This window comes from Lipotes vexillifer, unplaced genomic scaffold (assembly GCF_000442215.2).
Source record: "Lipotes vexillifer unplaced genomic scaffold, Lipotes_vexillifer_v1.1 scaffold514, whole genome shotgun sequence".
Lineage (NCBI taxonomy): Eukaryota > Metazoa > Chordata > Mammalia > Artiodactyla > Lipotidae > Lipotes > Lipotes vexillifer.
Window position 1 is genome coordinate 792,842 of NW_006789975.1, and position 24,583 is coordinate 817,424.

Genomic DNA, 24,583 nt, shown 5'->3' on the forward strand with positions numbered 1-24,583 from the left:
CACTAATCAAAAGAAAGCAAGAGTAACTCTATTAATTTCAGACACAGCAGACTTCTAAGCAAGAAAAGTTATCAGGAATATTGAAAGGCATTACAAAGAGATTAATTCTCCTAGAAGACATAACAATCCTTAATGTGTATGTGCCTAACAAAAGAGTGTCATTGGTGAGGCAAAAAATGATAGAACTGCAAGGAGAAATAGATGACCCACTATCACAGTTGGAAATACCAACCCCCCTCTATCACAAATGGACAGATCCAGCAGGCAGAAAATCAGTAAGGATATAGTTTAACTCAACAACATCATCAATCAATTGAATACAATAGACATCTACAGACTACTCCAACTAATAACAACAGAACACACATTCTTCTCAAGCTCACAGAGAACATTCACCAAGACAAGACAAACCATGTTCTGGGCCAGAAAACACACCTTAAATTTAAAACAAGAGAAATCATGCAATGTCTATACTCAGACCACAATGGAATTAAACTAAAAATCAATAACAGAAAGAAAACAGGAACATCCCAAAATACATGAAGATTAAGCAACATACTTCTAAATAACTCATGGGTCAAAGAAGAAATCTCAAGAGCAATATAAAAATACTTTGAATCAAATGAAAATGAAAAATGCATCTTATCAAAATTTGCAGGATGCAGCAAAAGCAGTGCCTAGAGGAGAGCTACAGCATTAAATGCATACACTGGAAAGAAGATCTAAAATCAATCATCTATGTCTATACCTTAGGGCAGGGGTCCCCAAACCCTGGGCCGCGGAACAGTCCATGGCCAGTTAGGAACCGGGCAATACAGCAGGAGGTGAGCGGCAGGCGAGTGAGTGAAGCTTCATCTGCCACTCCCCATCACTTGCATTACTGCCTGAACCATACCTCCCTGATCCCCAGTCCGTGTAAAAACTGTCTTCCATGAAACTGGTCCCTGGTGCTAACAAGATTAGGGACTGCTGCCTTAGGGAACCAGGGAAAAAAAAATAAGTAAATTAAGTACAAAGTAAGCAGAGGGCTTCCCTGGTGGCGCAGTGGTTGAGAGTCTGCCTGCCGATGCAGGGGACGCGGGTTCGTGCCCCAGTCCGGGAGGATCCCACATGCCGCAGAACAGCTGGGCCCGTGAGCCATGGCTGCTGAGCCTGCGCGTCCGGAGCCTGTGCTCCGCAACGGGAGAGGGCCCGCGTACCGCAAAAAAAAAAAAACAAAAAACAAAGTAAGCAGGAAAAAAAAAGAATTACAGCAGAAATCAATGAAACTGACATCAAGAAATAAGTAGAGAAAATGAACCAAACCAAAAGCTGGTTCTTTAATAAAAAGAAAAAAAAAATCAATAAAATTATAAATCACTAGCTAGGCTGACTAAAAAAAGAGAGGGCACAAATTACTAGTACCAGAAATGAAAAAGAGGACATCACTACAGATCTCATGGGCACTAAAAAAATAATAAAGGAGGGCTTCCCTGGTGGCGCAGTGGTTGAGAGTCCACCTGCCGATGCAGGGGACATGGGTTCGTGCCCCAGTCCGGGAAGATCCCACATGCCGCGGAGCGGCTCGGCCCGTGAGCCATGGCCGCTGAGCCTGCGCGTCCAGAGCCTGTGCTCCGCAACGGGAGAGGCTACAACAGTGAGAGGCCCGCGTACCGCAAAAAAAAATAATAATAATAAAAATAAATAAATAAAGGAATACTATGAACAACTCTATGCCCGCAAATCTGATAACCTAGATGCAACAGACCAATTCCCTTTGAAAGACACAATCTGCCAACACTCACATGAGAAGAAATAGGCAGTCTGAATACACCTATATCTATTAAAGAAACAGAATCCATAATTAGCCTTCCACAACTAAAAGCAACAGGCCCAGATGGAGTCACTAATGAATTCTACCAAACATTTAAAGAAGAAATTATACAAATTCTATACAATCTCTTTCAGAGGACAGAAGCAGAGGGAATACTTCCTAAGTCATTCTACATGATCACCATTAAACCTAACACTAAAACTAGGCAAAAACATTACAAGAAAACTACAGACCAGTATCTTGCATGAACATGAACACAGATACAAAAATCCTCAATAGTAGCAAATTAAATCTAACAATGTACAAAAAGAATTATACACCATGACCAAGTGGGATTTATCCCAGATGTGCATGTTAGTTCAACACTCAAAAATTAATTAATGTAGTGCAACACATAAACAGAACAAAAAAGAAAAATCACATGATCATATTCAATAGATTCAGAAAAAGCACTGGACAAAATCAAACACTAATTCATGATAAAACTTCTCCATAGACTAGGAATATAGAACATTCTCAACTTGATAGAGAATATCTATAAAAACGCTATAGCTGGGCTTCCCTGGTGGCGCAGTGCTTGAGAGTCCACCTGCCGATGCAGGGGACGCGGGTTCGTGCCCCGGTCCGGGAAGATCCCACGTGCCGCGAAGTGGCTGGGCCCATGAGCCATGGTCGCTGGGCCTGCGCATCCGGAGCCTGTGCTCCGCAACGGGAGAGGCCACAGCAGTGAGAGGCCCGCGTATCGCCAAAAAAAAAAAAAAAAAAAAAAAAACACGCTATAGCCAACATCATACTAAATGGTGAAAACTCAAAGCTTTCCCACTAAGAACAGGAAAAAGGCTAGGATGTCCCCTCTTATCACTCCTTTTCAACACTGTACTAGACATACCAACTAATACAATAAGACAAGAAAAGGAAATAAACAATATACAGACTAAGAAAGAGAAAAATAAAACTGTCTTTGTTCACAAATGACACTATCATCTAAGTAGAAAATCCAATAGAATCTACAAAACAATTCCTGGAACTATTAAGTAATTATAGTAAGGTTATGGTACACAAGGTTAGTATAAAATAGCCAATCACATTCCATATACCAGCAATGAACAAGTGTGATTTGAAATTTAAAACACAATAGCATTTACATTGGTAATGAAATAATGTACAAGATCTATAAGAGGAAAACTAGAGAACTCTAATGAACAAAATCAAATAGGAATTAACTAAATAAAGGGATATTCCATGTTCATGGATAGAAAAACTCAGTAATGTCAAGATATCAGTTTTTCACAACCTGATCTGTAGATTCAATGCATTCCAAATCAAAATTTCAACAAGTAATTTTGTGGATACCAACAAACTTATTCTAAAGTTTATATGGAGAGGGCAAAAGAACCAGAATAGTCAAGACAATATTGAAGAAAAATGACAAAGTTGGAGAGCTGATGTTACCTGACTTTAAAACCTACTATATAAAGCTACAGTAATCAAAACAGTGTGGAATTAGTGAAAGAACAAATAGGTCAATGGAACAGAAGAGAGAGCCCAGAAATAGACCCACATAAATATAGTTGCCTGATTTTTACAAAGGAGCAAAGACAATACAATGAAGCAAAGGGATTATCTTCAACAAATGTTGCTGGAACAACTGGACATTTCATATCCCCAAAACTGAATCTAGACAAAGATCTAACACCATTCCCAAAATTAACTCACTGGATCATAAACTGATACGTGAAACACAAAACTATAAAACTCCTAGAAAATAACATAGAAAACCTAGATGACATTAGGTATGGCATTAACTTTTTAGATTATATCTAAAGGCATGATCCAGGAAAGAAGTAAATAAGCTGGATGTCATTAAAATTAAAAACTCCTAAAAAAAACAAAACAAAACAAAAAAAACAACTCCTGCTCTGCAAAAGACAATGTTGCAAGAATAAGAAAACAAGCCACAGACTGGGAGAAAATATTTGCAAAAGACATATCTGATAAAGGACTGTTATCCAAAATATACAAAGAACTCTTAAAACTCAACTGTAAGAAAATAAACACAACTAAAAAGTGGGCCAAAAACTTTGACAGACAACTCACCAAGATGATATACAGAGCAAATAAGCATACGAAAAGATATTCCACATCATATATCATCAGCAAAATGCAAACTGAAAAAAGGAGATATCACTACAACTACTAGAATGGTCAAGTTCTGGAACACTGACAACACCAAATGCTGGTGAGGATATGGAGTAACAGGAACTCTCATTCATTGCTGGTGGGAATGCAAAATGGTATATAGCCACTTTGGAAGAGAGATTGGTGCTTTCTTACAAAACTAAATATACTCTTAGCATACTCAGCAATCATGTTCCTTGGTATTTACCCAAAGGAATTAAAAACTCATGTCCACCCCAAAACCTGCACAGAGATGTTTATTCCAGCTTTATTCTTAATTGCCAAAACTTGGAAGCAACCAAATGTCTTTCAGTAGGTGAACAGATAAATAAACTATGGTAGAGCCAGACAATGGAATATTATTCAGTGCTATAAAAAAAAAAAAAAAAGATTTACCAAAGCATGAAAAGACACAGAGGAAACTTAAATGCATATTACTAAGTGAAAGAAGCCAATCTGAAAAGGCTATATACCGTCTGACTCCAACTACATGACATTCTGGAAAAGGCAAAACTATGAAGACACTAAGAAGATCAGTGGTTGTCACAGATTGGCAGGGGAAGTAGGGTAGGGATGAATAGGTGGAACACAGAGAACTTTTAAGGCAGTGAAAATACTCTGTTTGATACCATAATAATGGATACATGTCATTATGTATTTCTCAAAACCCATCGAATGTATAACACCAAGAGTGAACCCTAGTGTAAACTACAGACTTAGGATGATTATAATATGTCAATGTAGGTACATCAATTGTAACAAATCTATCACTTTGATAGGAGAAGTTGATAATGGAGGAGGCTATGTATGTGTGAGGCTATGTATGGGTGTGGTAAGAAATCTCTACCTTGTCCTCAGTTTTGCTGTAACCTAAAACAGCTCTAATAAAATGAAGTCTTAATGAAAGTTATACACACACACAAATACAGGCTGAGAATTTTCCAAAGTAAATAGAGATCTCAAATCAGACCTCAAATCACAGATCCAAAAAGACTATCAAGAAAAATACATTCCATGACCCCCACAAAAAACTCATACCTAAATATTATATTCAAACTGGTAAAAAAAAAAAAAAAAGATAGACTATATTGAAGGAAGCCAGAGAGAAAAACATGTTACATTCAAAAGAACAAAGATGAGGATTAAAGCCAACTTCTCATTAAAAACTCTGCAACCAGAAAATAATAAAGTGACATCTTGAAAATGATGAAAGAAAAAACTGTCAAACCATATCCTATAGCCAGGGAAGTATTTCTCAAAAATGAAGGAGATTCAATCTACCACTTTCAGTAAAAAGGAGAACTAAGCAGAACATCAAGTAAATAGAAGACAAACTACACTATAATCCAACCAGACCAAATAGGTATCTACAGAACACTCTATCCAACAGTTGCAGAATAAACATTTTCCTCAAGTGCACATGAAATATTCTCCAGGATAGAACATATGATGGTGATAAAACAAGCCTCAACAAACAAAGAAAGATAAAAAACATACAAAGCATGTTTTCAAACATAATGAGTGAAATTATAAATAACAGAAGGAAGAAATTTGGGGAATGGACAAATACGTGGAAATTAAATAAAACACTAAGTAACCAATGGGTGAAAGAAAAAATTACAATGGGAAAGTAGAAAATACTCTGAGATAAATGAAAATGAAAATATGTCTTAAAAACTTAAACGATTTAGGGCTTCCCTGGTGGCGCAGTGGTTGAGAGTCCGCCTGCCGATGCAGGGAACACGGGTTCGTGCCCCAGTCCGGGAAGATCCCACATGCCGCAGAGCGGCTGGGCCCGTGAGCCATGGTTGCTGGGCCTGCGCGTCCGGAGCCTGTGCTCTGCAACGGGAGAGGCCACAACAGTGAGAGGCCCGCGTAAAAAAAAAAAAAAACTTAAACGATTTAGCTAAAGCAATACTTAAAGGGAAATTTACATCTATCTAATGCCTATATTAAAAAAGATCTCAAACAAATAATCTAAACTTCCACCTTAAGACACAGAAAAAAAAGAGCAAACTAAACCTAAAGAAAGCAGGAAAAAAAACAAAATAATAGAAGAGAAATTAATTAAAAAAATAATAAAACAAGAAAAATCAATGAGATGAAAAGTGGTTTTTTGAAAACTAAAAATATTGACAAACTTTGAGTTAGATTTGAGCAGGGGGAAAAAGAAGACTCAAATAACTAAAAGCAGAATGGCAGTGGAGACATTACTAACAAATACAAAAATAAAAGACAAACTGCCAAAGCTGACTTGTGAAAAAATATAAAAACTGAACAGAACTACAACAGATAAAAACTGAGGACTTCCCTGGTGGTGCAGTAGGTAAGAATCCGCCTGCCAATGCAGGGGACACGGGTTCGAGCCCTAGTCCAGGAAGATCCCACATGCCTCAGAGCAACTAAGCCTGTGTGCCGCAACTACTAAGCCTGCACTCTAGAGCCCACACACCACAACTACTGAAGCCCACATGTCTAGAGCCTGTGCTCCACAACATGAGAAGCCACTGCAATGAGAAGCCTGCACACCACAACAAAGAGTAGACCCCGCTCACCACAACTAGAGAAAGCCTGCAATGAAGACCCAGTGCAGCCAAATATAAATACCTTTAAAAAAAATTGAATTAGTAATCAAAAACTATCTACCAAGAAAAGCCTAGGCCCAGATAGCTTCACTGGTGAATTCTGTCCAACAATTAAAGAAAAATAATATTAAATCTTCACAATCTTTTCCTAATATAGAACAGGAGGGAACAATGTTCAACTCATTCTATGAGGCCAGTATTAGTCTGATACCAAATCCAGACAAAGACATCACAAGAAAACTACAGAACAATATCTCTTATGAATGTAAATGCAAAAATTCTCATTATAATGTTAGCATACCAAATCTAGAAGTAATATAAAAAGATTACACACTATGACAGAGTAGAATTCATCCCAGGAATGGAAGGTTGACTTAACATATGAAAATCAATTAATACACCAAATTGACAAAAAACCCATATGATCATCTCAATAGACAAAGAAAAAGCATTTGACAAAATTCAACACCACTTCATGATAAAAACATTTTTAAATGGTTATAAATGGTTAAAGTAGTATATTTTATGTTATGTGTATTTTATAATAAAAATATTTTTAATAAGCAAAGAAATGACCAATAAGCACATGAAAAGATGCTCAACAGGGCTTCCCTGGTGGCGGAGGGAAAAAAAAAACCTCAATGAGATACTATTTCACATCCACTAGGATGGCTTTAATGGGGGAAAAAAGAAAAAGGAAAATAACTGTTGGCAAGGATATGGAGAAACTGGAACTCTCACATGATGCTGGTGGAAATGTAAAATGGTGCAGCCATTTTAGAAAGCAATCTGGCAGTTTCTCAAACAATTAAATATTGAGTTACCATATGACCCAGGAATTCCACTCCTAGCTATATTACTCAAGAGAAATGGAAACATACAGCCACAGAAAAACGAGTACTTGAATGTTCACAGCAACTTTAGTCAATAACCAAAGAGGAGAAACAACTCAAATATCCATCAAATGATGACTATATAAACAAAACATGGCACAGCAATATAGTGGAATAATATCTGGCAACAAAGGAATGAAGTACTAATACATGCCAAAACATAGATGAACCGTAAAAAATTAAGTACAAAAACCAGTCATGAAACACTACATATTATATGATTCCATTTATATGGAATGTCCAGAATACGCAAATCTATAAAGACAAAAAGTAAATTAATAGTTGCTTAGGGCTGGGTGGGATGAGGGCTTTGGGTTACTGGTTAAGTGTATAGGGTTTCTTTCTGGAGTGATGAGAACATTCTAGAATTAGACTGTGGTGATGGTTACACAACTCTGTTAATATACTAAAACCCACTGTATACTTTCAATGATGAAAGTATTATATGATGAATAAACTGAGTTATATCTCAGTAAAGCAATTACCATAAAAATGGAGAAATACATTTTCAGACAAAAATAAAATAGAGAATTAATTGGTCTACGTTAAAATAAGTGATAAAGGAAGCTCTTCCAGCAGAAAAAACATGATACTGGACAGAAACTGGGACCTACACAAAGAAATAAAAAGCCCCTGATGGCACAAATAAAGGAAAATATGGAATTGTTTATTTCTTATTTCCATTCCTCTGAAAGTCATTTAACTATCTAAAGCAAAATAGTATCAATGTATTGTGTGTTATAATATATGCAAAAGTAAAACGTATGGTAAAAATAACACAAAGGAGGGTAGAAAGGAATCGGGAGGCTTTATACTAGGGAGTCTTTATACTACGTGTAAAACAATATGACATTATGTGAAAGTAACTGTAATTAATTAAACATGTATACTGTAAACTCTAGAGGAACCACTAAATACTTTTAAAAAGAGATATAAGGTAAGTAAATAGAAATTAAATGGAATTATAAAATAATACTCAACAAATACAAAAAAAGAACAGAAAAAGAAGGAACAATTGGAACAAACAAACAGCTTTCAATCCAATTACATCAATAATTACATTAAATATAAACGTAAAGGACAATTAAAAAGACTGAAATTGTCAGGCTGAATTTAAAAAAAAATTTTAAAGACTAAGACTGGGGAAAAAAAGCATGACACAATTATATAAAAACGTGAAACACAGACAGCAAGCAAACAACTATCAACAGTCTACCAATGGTGACAAAAACCTAACTATCAATTGATAAAGATTACTGCACCTCAAAAAGTAACTATTATCAATAATTCTCAAGACTGAAAATAACTTGAGTACATTCAACAGATCTACCCATAGTGACAGCCATCTCTAGATATAACACAATGATTTAGCAACAACAACAAAACTTATGGCTAATTTTATAAGGCTGAGAATCATACCTTAAATCACCAAAATTCAAATTAACAGTGAAAACAATCCTTCTTTATCTTCAATCAACTGTTGTAATAATTTCAGCTAGTTATCATAGTTTTGAAAACTTCACTGAAATACTTAAACATCTCACATGACATTAAAATGCAAAAATATAGTAATTATTAAACGACTTCACAATTGAGTAACAAAGTCAGAAGAGAAAAAACTTCCAACAAAGGATTTTTCTGATACTGTGATTTATAATAATAAATATATACCTAATCTTTGCCCCGGCCCTGTCACAGAGCTCCTAATACCCTTGGAATTTCCTCAATGAAAAGAGCAATAAAGGTGTCTTTTGTTATTCGGAACAATCCCCTCTTAAGCACACCAGAGACTATGTTAATGAACTTACTTTTGGAAATCCCCTAAGGATGGGGCCTGGTCACCAGGGGTAACCAACCAAGGTATTAGAGGACTAGAACTTTCATTCCAACTCCCCAACGTCCAAGGAAGGGAGAGGGGCTGGCTGGAAGCTGAACCAATCACCAATGGCCAATGATTTAATCAACCATACCTGCATAATGAAGCCTCCATAAAAATACCTGAACTACAATGTGAGCTTTCCAGGTTGGTGAATATGTGTGTGTACTGGGAGGATGACATACCTGGACAGGACATGGAGATCCGCACCCCTTTTCCTATATCTTGCCCTATGCATCTCTTCCATCTAGCTGTTCCTGAGTTATACACTTTATAACAAACCAGTCATCAAATAAGTAAACTGTTTCCCAGAATTCTGAGAGCGATTTTAACAAATTAATCAAACCCAAGAAAGGGGTCATGGGAACCTCTGATTTATAGCAAGTCAGTTATAGCACAGGTAACAACCTGGAATTGCAACTGCCGTCTAAAAGAAGGGGTAGTCCTGCAGAATTAAGCCCTTAACTTGTGAGATCTGAGAGTGTCAGATTTCCTTAAATTGTAGGGCACCCAGTGTCTGCCAGAGAGCTGGAGAACCGCTTGGTGTGGGGGGAAAAAAACCCTACACATTTGATGACCAGAGTGAAGTGTTAAGAATACGGGAAGGCTTCCCTGGTGGCGCAGTGGTTGAGAGTCCGCCTGCCAATGCAGGGGACGCGGGTTCGTGCCCCGATCTGGGAAGATCCCACATGCTGCGGAGCGGCTGGGCCCGTGAGCCATGGCCGCTGAGCCTGCGCGTCCGGAGCCTGTGCCCCGCAACGGGAGAGGCCACAACAGTGAGAGGCCCGCATACCACACACACACACACAAAAAAAAAAGAATACGGGAAACACACAGAAGAGTTTTTCCCTAAAAATTTTAATGAACAAAAGAGTAAAACACACCATTATTGGAGCCACTAAGTGACTTTCTAAGTGTTATCTGCATGTTATTGATGAGGAAACAGAGGTAGGCTGAAAGTACTGGCTTGCCTAAAGTCCACATAGTAAGGTGGAGCAAGGATTCAAATCCAAGTGTGCCTAACTCTGAAGGTCACATTTTTAATTTCAACATTGTCTTTAATAAGTCATTTACATATGCTATAGGTTAATTGTGATCCCTACAAATTTTAATGGAACCCAGAATTAACAGGAAGCACACACAACCTTATTCAGAGAAACCTCTTCCTAATGAAGAAACCAGCGTCAAGTCTATGATTGTTGTAATTTCGAAACCATTCTCAACACAAAAATGAAAACATACGTGCAATTTTTCTTTTAGCCAAACACTTTGCTCTATTCAACTGTTTTGTCTTCATTTTCTGCAATCCATTCTCTTCCTTTGGTTCCTGTTGCAAAACAAGAAATATGATCAGGGTGACTGCCATTAAAAGTAGTACTCTTTCTACCTCCTCTACAGCCAACAGAGGCCACTGAGCCTCTGAAGAATCAGTGGTGGTTTTAAATGTTCAAAGAAAACACCAGAAAAAGATTCTTATGGTAGAAAAAGGAAAATGTAGACTCAGAACCAATAAAAATTAAAAATCATAATATACTGATGTAATTATCTGTCATATACAAGCTCATGTAAAACTGGTCCATCTGCAAAATACCAGCAAGTACACATCCAAGTTCAGAGAAAGCTTGATTCAAGGTTTAAAAATCAATAATAGGGCTTCCCTGGTGGCGAAGTGGTTGAGAGTCCACCTGCCGATGCAGAGGACATGGGCTCATGCCCCGGTCCGGGAAGATCCCACGTGCCACGGAGCGGCTGGGCCCGTGAGCCATGGCCACTGAGCCTGCACATCTGGAGCCTGTGCTCCACAATGGGAGAGGCCACAGCAGTGAGAGGCCTGCGAACCACCAAAAAAATAAAATAATAATAAAGTTTAAACTCAGTGCATAGTCACTTATTTTAAATCAGTACTTTAAAAAGCAACAGAACCGAGGAAAAGAATGCAACATATTTATCAGATAAAGGGCTAATTTTCCTTATATACAGAGCTCTTATAAATCAATACAGAAACCAATATTTAACCTCCTCCCATAGACAAAGAATATGATAAAACACTTCACAGAAAAACATACACAAGGGGCTCATAAGTATGTAAATCATAACAATTATATAGATACTTTTTTAAACCTATATTAATAGTAAAAATGAAAATGTTTTATAAAACACTTATTGTGGGGAAACAAGTACTTTCATACCACTGATGGAATACAACGGCTGCAAATCATTATTTTGTGTACCTGGAACTAATACAGCATTGTATGTAAATTATACTTCAATCACTCTGTGTGTGTGTGTGCGTGTGTGTGTGTGTGTGTGAACACTGGGAGGAAATGCATCAAAATGCTAATGGTGGGACCTCCTTGGTGGTCCAGTGGTAAAGAATCTGCCTTGCAATGCAGGGGACGCAGGTTCAATCCCTGGTCAGGGAACTAAGATCCCACATGCCGTGGGGCAGCTAAGCCCTTGTGCCACAACTACTGGGATCACGTGCCTCAACTACAGCCCATGTGCTGCAAACTACAGAGCCCACGCGCTCTGGAACCCGCGTGCCACAACTAGAGAAGAGAAAACCTGCACACCACTAGAGAGAAGCCCACACACCACAATGAAGAGCCCACACACAACAAAAGATCCCGCGTGCCTCAACAAAAAATCATGCGTGCCACAACTAAGACCCAACGCAGCCAAAAATAAATTAAATAAATAAATAATAAATAAATCTTTAAAAAATAATAATAATTAAAAAATGCTAATGTTGGTTATGTCTAGAGGGTGGGGATTATGGGTGATTATCATGTTTTAGTTTAGGCTTCTATGTATTTCTAATTGCCTGCAATTAGGTATTGCTTGTAAAATGAGGAAGAAAACAATAAACATCATTAAAAATGAAAAAAAAAGAATACAAAGGTGATCCAATAAATGTATAATTGGGGTCTCTAAAGAAGAAAACAAAACAATGAAAAAGACTAACATAAACACTATAATCAAAAAAAAATTTATAAGGGAGACAACACCTGAATCTACAAACTGAAAGTATATACGATTTACCTGGGAAAATGGACTCTGAACAGTCAATTTCTAGACATATACTAATATACCTATCTCACCCAAGAAAAATTTTTAAAGCATGCAGACTAATAAAAAGGCCTAATTACTTACCAAAAACAGGAAAATAAACTGGACTTATCAAATGCAACATACAAAGCAAAAAAACAAGAAGGCAGCATTTTAAAGAAACTCAAGGGAAAAAATATTTTTTTAAACCAAGCATTTTGGATTCCAACAAGCAGTCTTTCAGATATCAAGATTATACAAAAACAGGGCTTCCCTGGTGGCGCAGTGGTTGAGAGTCCGCCTGCCGATGCAGGGGATACGGGTTCGTGCCCCGGTCTGGGAGGATCCCACGTGCTGTGGAGCGGCTGGGCCCGTGAGCCGTGGCCGTTGAGCCTGCTCGTCCGGAGCCTGTGCTCCACAATGGGAGAGGCCACAACAGTGAGAGGCCCACATACGGCAAAAAAAAAAAAAAAAAAAGATTATACAAAAACAGTATCAAACACATAAGAACTCAGGAAATACTATACTCACAAGGCCTACCTGTCAAATCTAATTAAAAACAAGCACTATTCAACTAAAACATGATTAGAGAAACTTGGCAAAAGAACTGATAGTGAATATTTAATATATTAAATTTTGGAACTAAGACTAAAAGTACAGGTGAGAACAGAAAAAAGCATGTAAATATTATATGCAGAAATGATGCAACTAATAAATGAGAGAAGACAGAAGTGGAAAACAGAATACGTTCATTGACTATTGCATGCACTATAAGTGAAAGTCAAAGGATACTATTTACAACTGACAAACCAGATCACAGAAAGCTAAATTTTTAAAAATAAGGAAGAAAGGAGCTATAAAAGTCATTAATATAAGATAAACTCTGGGCTCCCTGGTGGCTCAGTGATTAAGAATCCGCCTGCCAATGCAGGGGACACGGGTTCGAGCCCTGGTCCGGGAAGATCCCACATGCCACGGAGCAACTAAGCACCACAACTACTGAGCCTGCGCTCTAGAGCCCACGAACCACAACTACTGAGCCCATGCACCACAACCACTGAAGGCCGCGCACCTAGAGCCCGTGCTCCACAACGAGAAGCCACCACAATGAGAAGCCCACACACCGCAACAAAGAGTAGCCCCCACTCGCCACAACCAGAGAAAGCCCATGCATAGCAACGAAGACCCAACACAGTCAAAAATAAATTAATTAAATAAATTTTTTAAAAAAAGATAAACTCTAAAACAAAAAACAAAATTATAGAAAGAATAATTCCTGTAACATGGAAGTGAATATCTGTTACCAGTGGGGGGTGAGGGAGGGAGGGAGGGAGGTAAAGGAGATGGGAAGAAATTTTATTTTTAAATATTGTGCAAAGATGTAAAACTATACTTTCCAATATGTTAAAGTCAACTTAATCTAAGTTTCATAAGCATGTTAAAATAATTCATATTTCAATAAAGGGCAAACACCTGTATAAAGATTCTTGAAAAAATCATGGAAAATGCATTTTTTAATATGGACTTTTACATAAGGGAACATGCATTAATATAAAGCAACATTATCCAACAATATTAATTTTCTGCCCTACTTCACTTTCTCTGAGGCCTCTTGATATATATCATCAATTGGAAAACTCTATCAACTGTGTTTGGTGATTTGCATCCAGTGTGACACTTTGATGTTTTATTCATCTGCTTGAAATTGAATTATTTTCCCTAAAAATAAATAAATAAAACAAAAAACATATACCAAAACATATGCCTAAAGCAGAGCACCAAAAAATCAAAGAATATAGAAAAAAATATATAGTGAATATAACAGAATCTAAGAAAATTCAACTCAAAGCTATATATAAGAGACCGTGTTCCAGAAAGAACACAGCCATTCTGGATCATAAGGTGATCCAGAATGGCTGAAAATGAAAGGTCTAGAAGATAATGGTAATCACCTAAATCTGAATCTCTCTACGTATCATCCCACAAAAAAACACAAGACCAACAAGGACCAGAAATAACACCATCTGTGACCAATGCCTTCAGCATTATTAGGAGACAAAACATACCACAAACTTCAAATAACCAGCGAGCAGAGAAATAAACAACAAATTCTAACAGAGCTCCCACTGCGGTTGCAAGTCTGTGAGTACACAGAACAGAGAAAGGGAAGGCTTAAGAGACTGCATGAAAAATAAGAAAAAGAGATGAAAAACTGAAAGCACAGACAAAATCACTTTCAGAATTAGTGTCCCACACTAAGGCCAAACACTGGTCTAAGATGTGGTATTTCACACAGTCAGCTACATTTTAAAGGGATTGAAAGTGAGAGGAACAAAAGTGGCAACCACAGAGATGCACTGCTACTGGAAAAGAGGGAGATACACAAAGAAGAGGTGGTACCCCTCAGATTCATGGAAGAAAAAGAAAGGAGGAAAAAAAATGAAGGGTCCTGAAGAAAAAAACTTAAACATGCCAACCTCTCCTCCCCACCCTCCCAAGTACACTAATATCAACAATACCATCCATAAAAGAAACTGTACTTCACTAGACTGAAGTACGCTAAAGTGACAAAAGGCAAGTTTTTGTCCAGGAAATGATAAGAATAAAAGAAGAAATTCCAAACTAAGCAACTATAAAACAAAAACACAAAATGCAAATAAAAACATTTCAGTTTATGAACATTCTCCTCTAATCACCAACCCAGAAAAAGAAATTAACACATTCCAAACAAATTTGAAAGAATCTCCAGGTTAAGAAAAACCTAGAATCAGAAATTTAAAACTCAGACCATAAACTGACAAAAAAAGGAACAAATGAAATGAACGTTGATAAAATTCGGGAAAAAAACTGAAAATAGATAAAACCATCTCAAAAAATAAAAATGGGTCTCCAAAGAAAAACTATACAAGTAAAAATCTAAGAGAGTCACTGACGAAATACAAGAAAACAATGAGAAAATGAAGGGACTAACCTATAGCAGGGGTGTCCAACACCCGGGCCGTGGACCGGTACTGGCCTGCGGCCTGTTAGGAAACAGGTCACACAGCAGGAGGTGAGCAGCCGGCAAGTGAGTGAAGCTTCATGTGCCAGTCACCATTGCTCGCACTACCGCCTGAACCATCCCCCGCCCACCCTCCCCCCCCCCAGCCATGGAAAAATTGTCTTCCACGAAACAGGTCCCTGGAGTCAAAAACGCTGGGGACCACTGACCTATAGGATAGCGCAGAGAAAAGAACAAAATGAAAATAGGTATGCTACATTTCACATAAAAAAAAGTGGAATTAAGAAAACATGAATGGGCTTATTTTTGCTTTAAAGCAATGTAAGAATAAAAAAGAAATCAATAAAATTGGTTATCAACAGGGGTGAGGGATGTGGAATAGGGAGTACAGGATGGAAAAGCAAGATAATTTCAGTGTATCTTTCTCTACAGACTTAATTTGTTCAATAAAGCTTCCTACATAATGCAAACTTCCTACATAATGCAAAAATAAAATTAAATCAACAAGAATGGGAAGAAAACTAAAAAGCAATGCACAAACAATCAGCTGGACAGTACATTTTAAAGTACCTCAAGAACTTTATTAAATATAAAAGGTCTAAACACATTGGTTCAAAAAAAGAGAGACTGTCAGCCTGTATAAAATTAGAAAGATCAAACTCTTGTGCTACCTACAAGAAACCCAAATAAAACATAAAGACATAGCTAGGTTAAAAGTTAAAATACCAACAAATGGTGCTGGGAAAACTGGATACACACAAGCAAAAGAAGGAACTTAGACCCCTATCTTATAGCATACACAAAAGCTAATACCACAAAATGGATCAAAGACCTAAATATAAGAGCTAAAATTTTAACACTTAGAAGAAAACACAGGGGAAAAGCTTCATGACACTGGATTTGGCAATGATTTTTTTGATTATGACACCAAAGCACAAGAAACAAAGGAAAAAAATAGATAAACTGAACTAAATTTAAAACTACTGTGCATCGGAGCTTCCCTGGTGGCGCAGTGGTTGAGAGTCTGCCTGCCGATGCAGGGGACACGGGTTTGTGCCCTGGTCCGGGAAGATCCCACATGCCATGGAGCAGCTGGGACCGTGAGCCGTGGCCGCTGAGCCTGCGCGTCCGGAGCCTGTGCTCCGCAACGGGAGAGGCCACAACAGTGAGAGGCCCGCGTACCGCAAAAATATAAAAAATAAAAAATAAAAAATAAATAAAAAGTAAAATGAGGCGACTTCCCTGGTGGTCCAGTGGTTAAGAATCTGCCTTGCAATGCAGGAGATCCAGATTCGATCCCTGGTCGGGGAACTAAGATTCCCACATGCCGCGGAGCAACTTAAGCCCACACACTGCAACTACTACTGAGCCCAGTGCTCTAGAGCCGACATGTCACAACCAGAGAGCCCTTGTGCCACAACACCTGAGCCTGCGTGCTCTGGAGCCTGTGCGCCACAACTAGAGAGAAGCCCGTGTGCTGCAAAGAAAGATCTTGCATGCCACAACGAAGATCCCGCTTGCCACAATAAGGCCCAATGCAGCCAAATAAATCAAAAAAAAAAAAAAGGACAGTGAGGTATCAACTCACACCGGTCAAAATGGCCATCATCAAAAAGTCTACAAATAAATGCTAGAAAGTGTGTAGAGAAAAAGGAAGCCTCCTACAATGCTGGTGAGAATGTAAATTGGTATAGCCACTATGGAGAAGTTTGGAGCTTCCTTAAGAAACTAAAAATAGAGCTACCATATGATCCTGCAATCCCTCTCCTAGACATATACCCAGAGAAAACCCTAATTTCTAAAAGATTCATGCACCAAAATGTTCACTGCAGCACTATTTACAATAGCCAAGACATGAAAGCAAACTAAACCTCCACTGACAGATGAATGGATAAAGAGATGTGGTATACACACACACACACACACACAATGGAATATTATTCAGCCATAAAAAAGAATGAAATAATGCCATTTTCAGCAACATGGATGGACCTAGAGATTATCATACTAAGTGAAATAAGCCAGACAAAGACAAATATCATGATATTGCTTACATGTGCAATCTTAAAAAAAAAAAAAAAAAAAAACAGACACACGTGAACTTATTTCCAAAACAGAAAGAGGTTGACAAACACAGAAAACAAACTTACGGTTCCAAAAGGGATAGGGGGGTGGAGGAGGGATAAATTAGGAGCCTGGGATTAACATATATACAATACTATGCATAAAATATATAACCAACAAGGACCTACTGTATAGCACAGGGGACTAATTCTCCATATTACGTAATAACCTATAAGTGAATTGCTGTGCTATACACCTGAAACTTACACAATACTATAAATCAACTATACTTCAGTTAAAAACTTTTTTTAAAAAAAGAAAGAAGTTGAAAGAATATTCAAGTGAATAGTTAGTATAACCATGAGACCTAGGTTATGTAAGAAGGAAAGTGAGGACATGACAGGATGATGGACAGTGAAAAGGTGTTAGCCTGGAATTAGACATCCTAGTGGGACTGAAGGATTATTGGAGTTAGGGTATTAGAAGGAGTGAGTTGGAAAAGATAGGTGGTGGTGATCTTGGAAGTGGCATGATTATTATTGAAGGCTCAGTCAGGGTTCCTTACTGGAACCACAGAACACAGAAAATGAATCGAATGTTTTCCTTACTTCTCCCAAGGATGGTACATAACTGGTTGGTACTATTCTAGAAGCGGAGGACAGAGGTTAATGCATTACATACAATGGATGCCTGAGGACATTAGGCTTACTTCTCTCTCAGAAATCCCACTTGAGAAAGGCTGAGATGGTATGATCCATGGGAGCTGATAGCAAAAAGGTAAAGGAAGTGAGAGGACAGATACTGAATGAATCACAGCTTAGGCTGAACTACAGAAACTGCAACTTTCATATTCTTCAGTCTAATATGTACATATTAAAATCACCAAGAATGATGGCAAGACTGGCAAAAAGACAGACAGCAAGTGATATGTTAAAAGTTTCAACAAATAGCCAGGAAAAGGGGTGGGGTGGGTGACCAGGAGGATAGTAGATGACTTCTTCAAGGTGGAGCAGCAGGCATAGCAGAATGGTTTGTGCTTCAAACCAGGTTTTCCAGTAGTCTGGAAGCAACAACGAAGAGTAAGAGGATATTTACCCCACCTCTAGGTCAGTGGTATTGTGTTGTAAGGAAGAAGAAACAGCCAGTACCTGAGAAGGTACAAGGAGAAGTAGTATGCTCAGAGGACAGCCATCTTTCAGTTCGAGCAAGAAGATGAAAGAACTTCCACAGAGAGGGTTAAGAATATTGAGGATTTTTTTGATCACTGACCCTAATTCCAGAGGGCAGTCATTTTGAGAGCAGGAGTGGGAGACTGAGTCATACTAGAAAACTGCCCCCAGATGACGGATTAGAGTCGTGGGATGAGAATCTAGGTGATGAGAGAAGCTATGGGAAGCCTGAATTTCTTGGGGGTGTCCAAGGTAAGCAGATTTAAGGCAAGATAGGATTAGCCCAGGTTATCTTCTTTTTTTTTTTTTTAACTTTTTTTTTAATGAGATTGATTGATTGACTGAAGTTTATTTATTTATTTATTTTTGGCTGCATTGGGTCTTCGTTGCTGCGCGCACTTTCTCTAGTTGTGCCGAGCGGCGCTACTCTTTGCTGCCATGCGCAGGCTTCTCACTGCGGTGGCTTCTCTTGTTGTGGAACGCAGGCTCTAGGTGTGCGGGCTTCAGTAGTTGTGGCACACAATCTTAGTTGCTCTGTGGCATGTGGGATCTTCCCAGACCAGGGCTCGAACCCGTGTCCCATACACTGGCAGGTGGATTCTTAACCACTGTGCCACCAGGGAAGTCCCCAGTCCTGGTTATCTCTTAAAGGAGCAGTAATAGCCAATGCTATGACAGAAATGTTCTGTATCAGCAGGATCAAACACGGTAGCCACTAGTGCCTACTGAGCGCTTGAAATGTGACTCATATGACATTCACAAAAATGAAAAGAGTATCAGTGAACTGTGGGACTATTTCAAGTGACCTAATACACAAGTAACTACAGTCCTTGTACAGGGCAAGGAACAAAAACACATTTGAAGAAATAATGACTGAGAACATTCCAAACTTGATGAAAACTATAAATCCACAGATCTAATAAGTTCTAAAACCCACAGGTACAATAAGCATCTTTCTAAAAGAGCATAGTGCGACTTCCCTGGTGGTCCAGTGGTTAAGAATCTGCCCTCCAATGCAAGGGACACAGGTTCAATCCCCTGTCAGGAAACTAAGATCCCACATGCTGTGGGGCAACTAAGCCCACAAGCCACAACTACAGAGCCCCCACACTCTGGAGCCTGCATGCAATGAAAGATCCCACATGCTGCAACTAAGACACAGCCAAAAATAAATAAATAAATATTAAAATTAAAAAAGAGTGAAGGGCTTCCCTGGTGGCGCAGTGGTTGAGAGTCCGCCTGCCGATGCAGGGGACACGGGTTCGTGCCCCGGTCCAGGAAGATCCCACATGCCGCAGAGTGGCTGCGCCCGTGAGCCATGGCAGCTGAGCCTGAGCGTCCGGAGCCTGTGCTCCGCAACGGAAGAGGCCACAACAGTGAGAGGCCCACGTACCACCAAAAAAAATTAAAAAAGAGTGAAAAGGCAAGTCACTCTGACAGAGTTGTCATACCTCACAGAATTTCTAGTCAGAATATGTATAAAAGAATACAAAAATAAATAAATTAAAAAACATATCATAATCAACTGTTAAAATCCGGTGTGAGGGCTTCCCTGGTAGCACAGTGGTTGAGAGTCCGCCTGCCAATGCAGGGGACATGGGTTCATACGCCGGTCTAGGAAGATCCCACATGCCGCGGAGCGGCTGGGCCCATGAGCCATGGCCGCTGAGCCTGTGCATCCGGAGCCTATGCTCCGCAGCCTGTGCTCCGCAACGGGAGAGGCCACAACAGTGAGCGGCCTGCATACAGCAAAAAAAAAAAAACAAAAAAAAAAAACCGTGTGATAGGGACTTTCCTGGTAGCAAGACTCCCCACTTCCAGTGCAGAGGGCACGGCTTCGATCTCTGGAACCGCATGGAGCAGCCCAAAAAAAAGATGAAAAAAAAAACAAACACAAAAAACAGTGATAAAGGAAAAATCTTAAAGCCAGAGGAAAAAAATGAACACAGAGAAAAAATAAAGATTACACCAGATTTCCTGGAAACAATATAAGCAAGAAGACAGGGGAGCAAAATCTTTTAAAATACTGAAAGAAAGTTAACTTACTAAAATTCTTTAACCTACCAGCAAAATCTTTCAAAAATGAAGGCTGAGACTCACAGACACAGAAAACAAATTTATGGTTACAAAAGGGGCAAGGGGGCTGGGGAGAGGGATAAATTAGAAGGCTGAGATTAACATATACACACTACTATATACAAAACAGATAACCAACAAGGACCTACTATATAGCACAGAGAACTATATTTTGTAATAAACTACAAGGGAAAAGAATCTGAAAAGGAATATACAGAGAATATATATATATATAACTGAATATATATAACTGACTCACTCTGCTGTACCCCTGAAACTAACACGATATTGTAAATCAAGTATACTTCAATAAAAATAAATAAAAATTTAAAGATAAAAAAAAAAATGAAGGCTACTAAATGTAATATGATATCCTGGATTAGATCCTGGAACAGAAATAGGTTAGTAGTGGAAAATCTGGTGAATCTGAATGAAGTCTAGAGGTTAGTTAATGCAATAGTGTTAATGTCTCAGTTCTGAAAAATGCACCATGGTTATAATGTTAGAAAGAAGTTAACATTAGAAGAAAGTGAGTGAATGGTATAAAGAAACCTGTGTACTATCTTTCCAACATTTTAACAAATCTAAATTATTCCAAACTAAAAACTTTATTGAAAAAAAAAGACAAAACAGAGACTTTTCAGATATACTAACACTGAAACAATTAATTGCCAGCAGACCCACAAACAAAAAACAAAGTCCTTCAGGCAGCAGGACTGGATTGTGGGCCTCCCTCTGTTTAATTCATATGTTCAAGCCCTAACCCCTAATGTGATGGTATTTAGAGTTGCCTCCTTTGGGAGGTAATTATGATTAGATGAAGTCATTAAGGTGGGACCCTCATGATGGAATTAATGCCCTTATAAGAGGAAACACCAGAGAGCTTGCTGTCTTTCTCCCAGTACATGCAGAAAAGAAAAGCCATATGAGTACATGGTGAGAAAGTAGCCATCTGAAACTCAAGGAGAGAGTTCTTACCAGACACTGACCCTTCTGGCACTTTGATCTTGGACGTCTCCAGAATCGTTAGGAAGTAAATTTACATGTTTAAGCTACCTAGTCTATGGCATAAGAAAAACATGACACCAGATGTAAATACAGAGTTACACAAAGAAATGAAAAGCACCAAAAATAGAAACTACATGAATAACTACATGACTGTTTCTCTTTATCTTCAAACAATAACTATTTAACAAAATAATAATAATGTATTATGGAGTTTACAATACATGTACAAGTAAAATGCATGACAACAGTAACAAAGTTGGGGAGGCATAATAACAGTAAACTATTGTAAGATGATTATATTATACACGAAGTGGTATGGCATCACTTGAAGGTAGACTGTGATAAGCTGAATATGCATACTAAAAATAACCACTAAAATAAAAAAGCATTATAACCAGCAAGTCAAAAATGGAGATAAAATGGGATCATAGGGAATTCCCTGGCAGTCCAGTGGTTAGGACATGGTGCTTTCACTGCCGTGGCCTGGGTTCAATCCCTGGTCAGTGAATTAGGATTCCACAAGCTGCGCAGCGCAGCAAAAAAAGAGACAGAGACAGAGACAGAGACAGAGACAGAGAGAGAGAGAGAGAGAGAGAGAGAGAGATTATAAAAAATACTTGATTGACAAAAAGTAGGCAGAGTACCTAAACAGACACACCAGTCAAAATGGCCATCATCAAAAAGTCTACAAACAATAAATGCCGGAGAGAGTGTAGAGAAAAGGGAACCCTCCTACACTGTCAGTGGGAACATAAATTGGTGCAGCCACTATGGAGAACAGCATGGAGGTTCCCCAAAAAACTAAAAATAGAGTTGCCATATGATCCAGCAATCCCACTCTTGGGCATATATCCAGATAAAACTATAATTTGAAAAGATACATGCACCCCAATGTTCATAGCAGCACTATTTACAACAGCCAAGACATGAGGGCAACCTAAATACCCATCAACAGATGAATGGTTAAAGAAGTTGTAGTATATATATATACAATGAAATACTACTCAGCCATAAAAAAAATGAAATAATGCCATTTGCAGCTACATGGATGGACCTAGAGATTATCATACTAAGTGAAGTAAGTCAGAAAGAAAAAGGGATTTCCCTGGTGGTCCAGTGGTTAAGAATACGCCTTCCAATGCATGGGACGCAGGTTCAATAGCTGGTCAGGGAACTAAGATCCCACATGCCACGGGGCAACTAAGCCCGTGTGCCACAACTAGAAAGCCCGCATGCCACACCACAACTAAGACCCAACACAGCCAAAAATAAATAAATATGTTTTAAAAAAAAAAGAATCTGGGGCTTCCCTGGTGGCACAGTGGTTGAGAGTCTGCCTGCCAATGCAGGGGACACGGGTTCGTGCCCCGGTCCGGGAAGATCCCACATGCCGCGGAGCAGCTAGGCCCATGAGCCATGGCCGCTGAGCCTGCGCATCCGGAGCCTGTGCTCCGCAACAGGAGAGGCCACAACAGTGAGAGGCCCACGTACCACAAAAAAATAAAATAAAAAATAAAAATCTGCCTTCCAATGCAGGGGATGCGAGTTACATCCCTGGTCAGGGAACTAAGATCCCACATGCCACAGGGCAACTAAGCCTGCACGCCACAACCACTGAGCATGTGAGCCACAACTAGAAATCCCGTGTTCTGCAACTACAGAGCCCACGCATTCTGCAGCCCCCGCGCTGCAACTACTGAACCCACATGCCACAACTAGAGAGAAGCCTGCACGCCACAATGAAAGATCCTGCATGCCGCAACGAAGACCCCGAGTGCTGCAACTAATACCTGACACAGCCAAGAATGAAATAAATATTTTAAAAAAAGAAGGAAGACAAATACCATATGATATCACTTATATGTGTCACATGACACAAATGAACTTATCTACAAAACAGAAACAGACTTGTGGTTGCCAGAGTGGGGAACATAGAAAACAAACTTATAGTTACCAAAGGGAAAAAGGGTGGGGAGAGATAAATTAAGAGCTGGGGGTTAACAGTTACACACTATTATATATAAAACAGATAAACAACAAGGTCCTACTGTGTAGCACAGGGAACTATATTCAATATCTTGTAATAACCTATAATGGAAAAGAATCTGAAAAAGAAAATATATATACATATCTGAATCACTTTGCTGTACACCAGAAACTAATACAACATTGTAAACCAACTACACTTCAATAAAAAATTTAAAAAAAAAACTTGAGTGATCCAAAAAAGGTGCCCCCCAAAATCAAAAAAGGACATAAAGATGGCACAAATTAAAAACAAACATCAAGACACTATATTGAAATCTAACTATATCAATAATCACATAAAACTTGAATGGTCTAAATACCCAAATTAAAGACAGAGACTGTCAGAATGGTAATAAAGACTCAACTATATGTGCTGCCTACAAGAAATCCACATTTCTTTTACATTTAAATGAGATCCTTAAATTTAAATGTAATTTAAAAGAAAAATTTTAATTACATTTAAATGTAAAGATATGAAAAGATTCAAAATAAGAGGATGAAAACAGAAATACTACGGTAAAACAAGTCAAAAGAAAGCTTGATGGCCACAGCATAATGGAAATAATAACAAAGGAAACACACTCATGAGCTACACTTAGAAAAAGTCACCCAGTGAAGAGACAGAGAAACCTATGAAGGATTCTACACTAGATAACGAGGTTGACACACCTATAATATAAGGAACATTTGAGAAGCTTATAATGGTTTAAAATAGTTTTCATTCAAAATGTTGGGACTGTTGAAAGTTTTAAATTTTATAGGCATAGGTTTTGATGTTTAAAACTTATTTTAAGGGAGAAAAATCCCTTGACTTTGCTTAAACATTAAAAGTAATTAAACATAA

General features: G+C 38.5%; 1 protein-coding gene across 2 annotated transcripts in view; it reads right to left on the bottom strand.

The window, feature by feature from the left end:
* UIMC1 (ubiquitin interaction motif containing 1) overlaps positions 1–24,583 on the bottom strand; it is a 179,318-nt gene that overhangs the window by 77,652 nt on the left and 77,083 nt on the right. For both annotated transcript variants that reach the window (XM_007463080.1, XM_007463079.1), the window contains one exon: positions 10,588–10,672. In XM_007463080.1, coding sequence (XP_007463142.1) covers positions 10,588–10,672 — 85 coding nt within the window. The remainder of the gene's footprint in view (positions 1–10,587; positions 10,673–24,583) is intronic.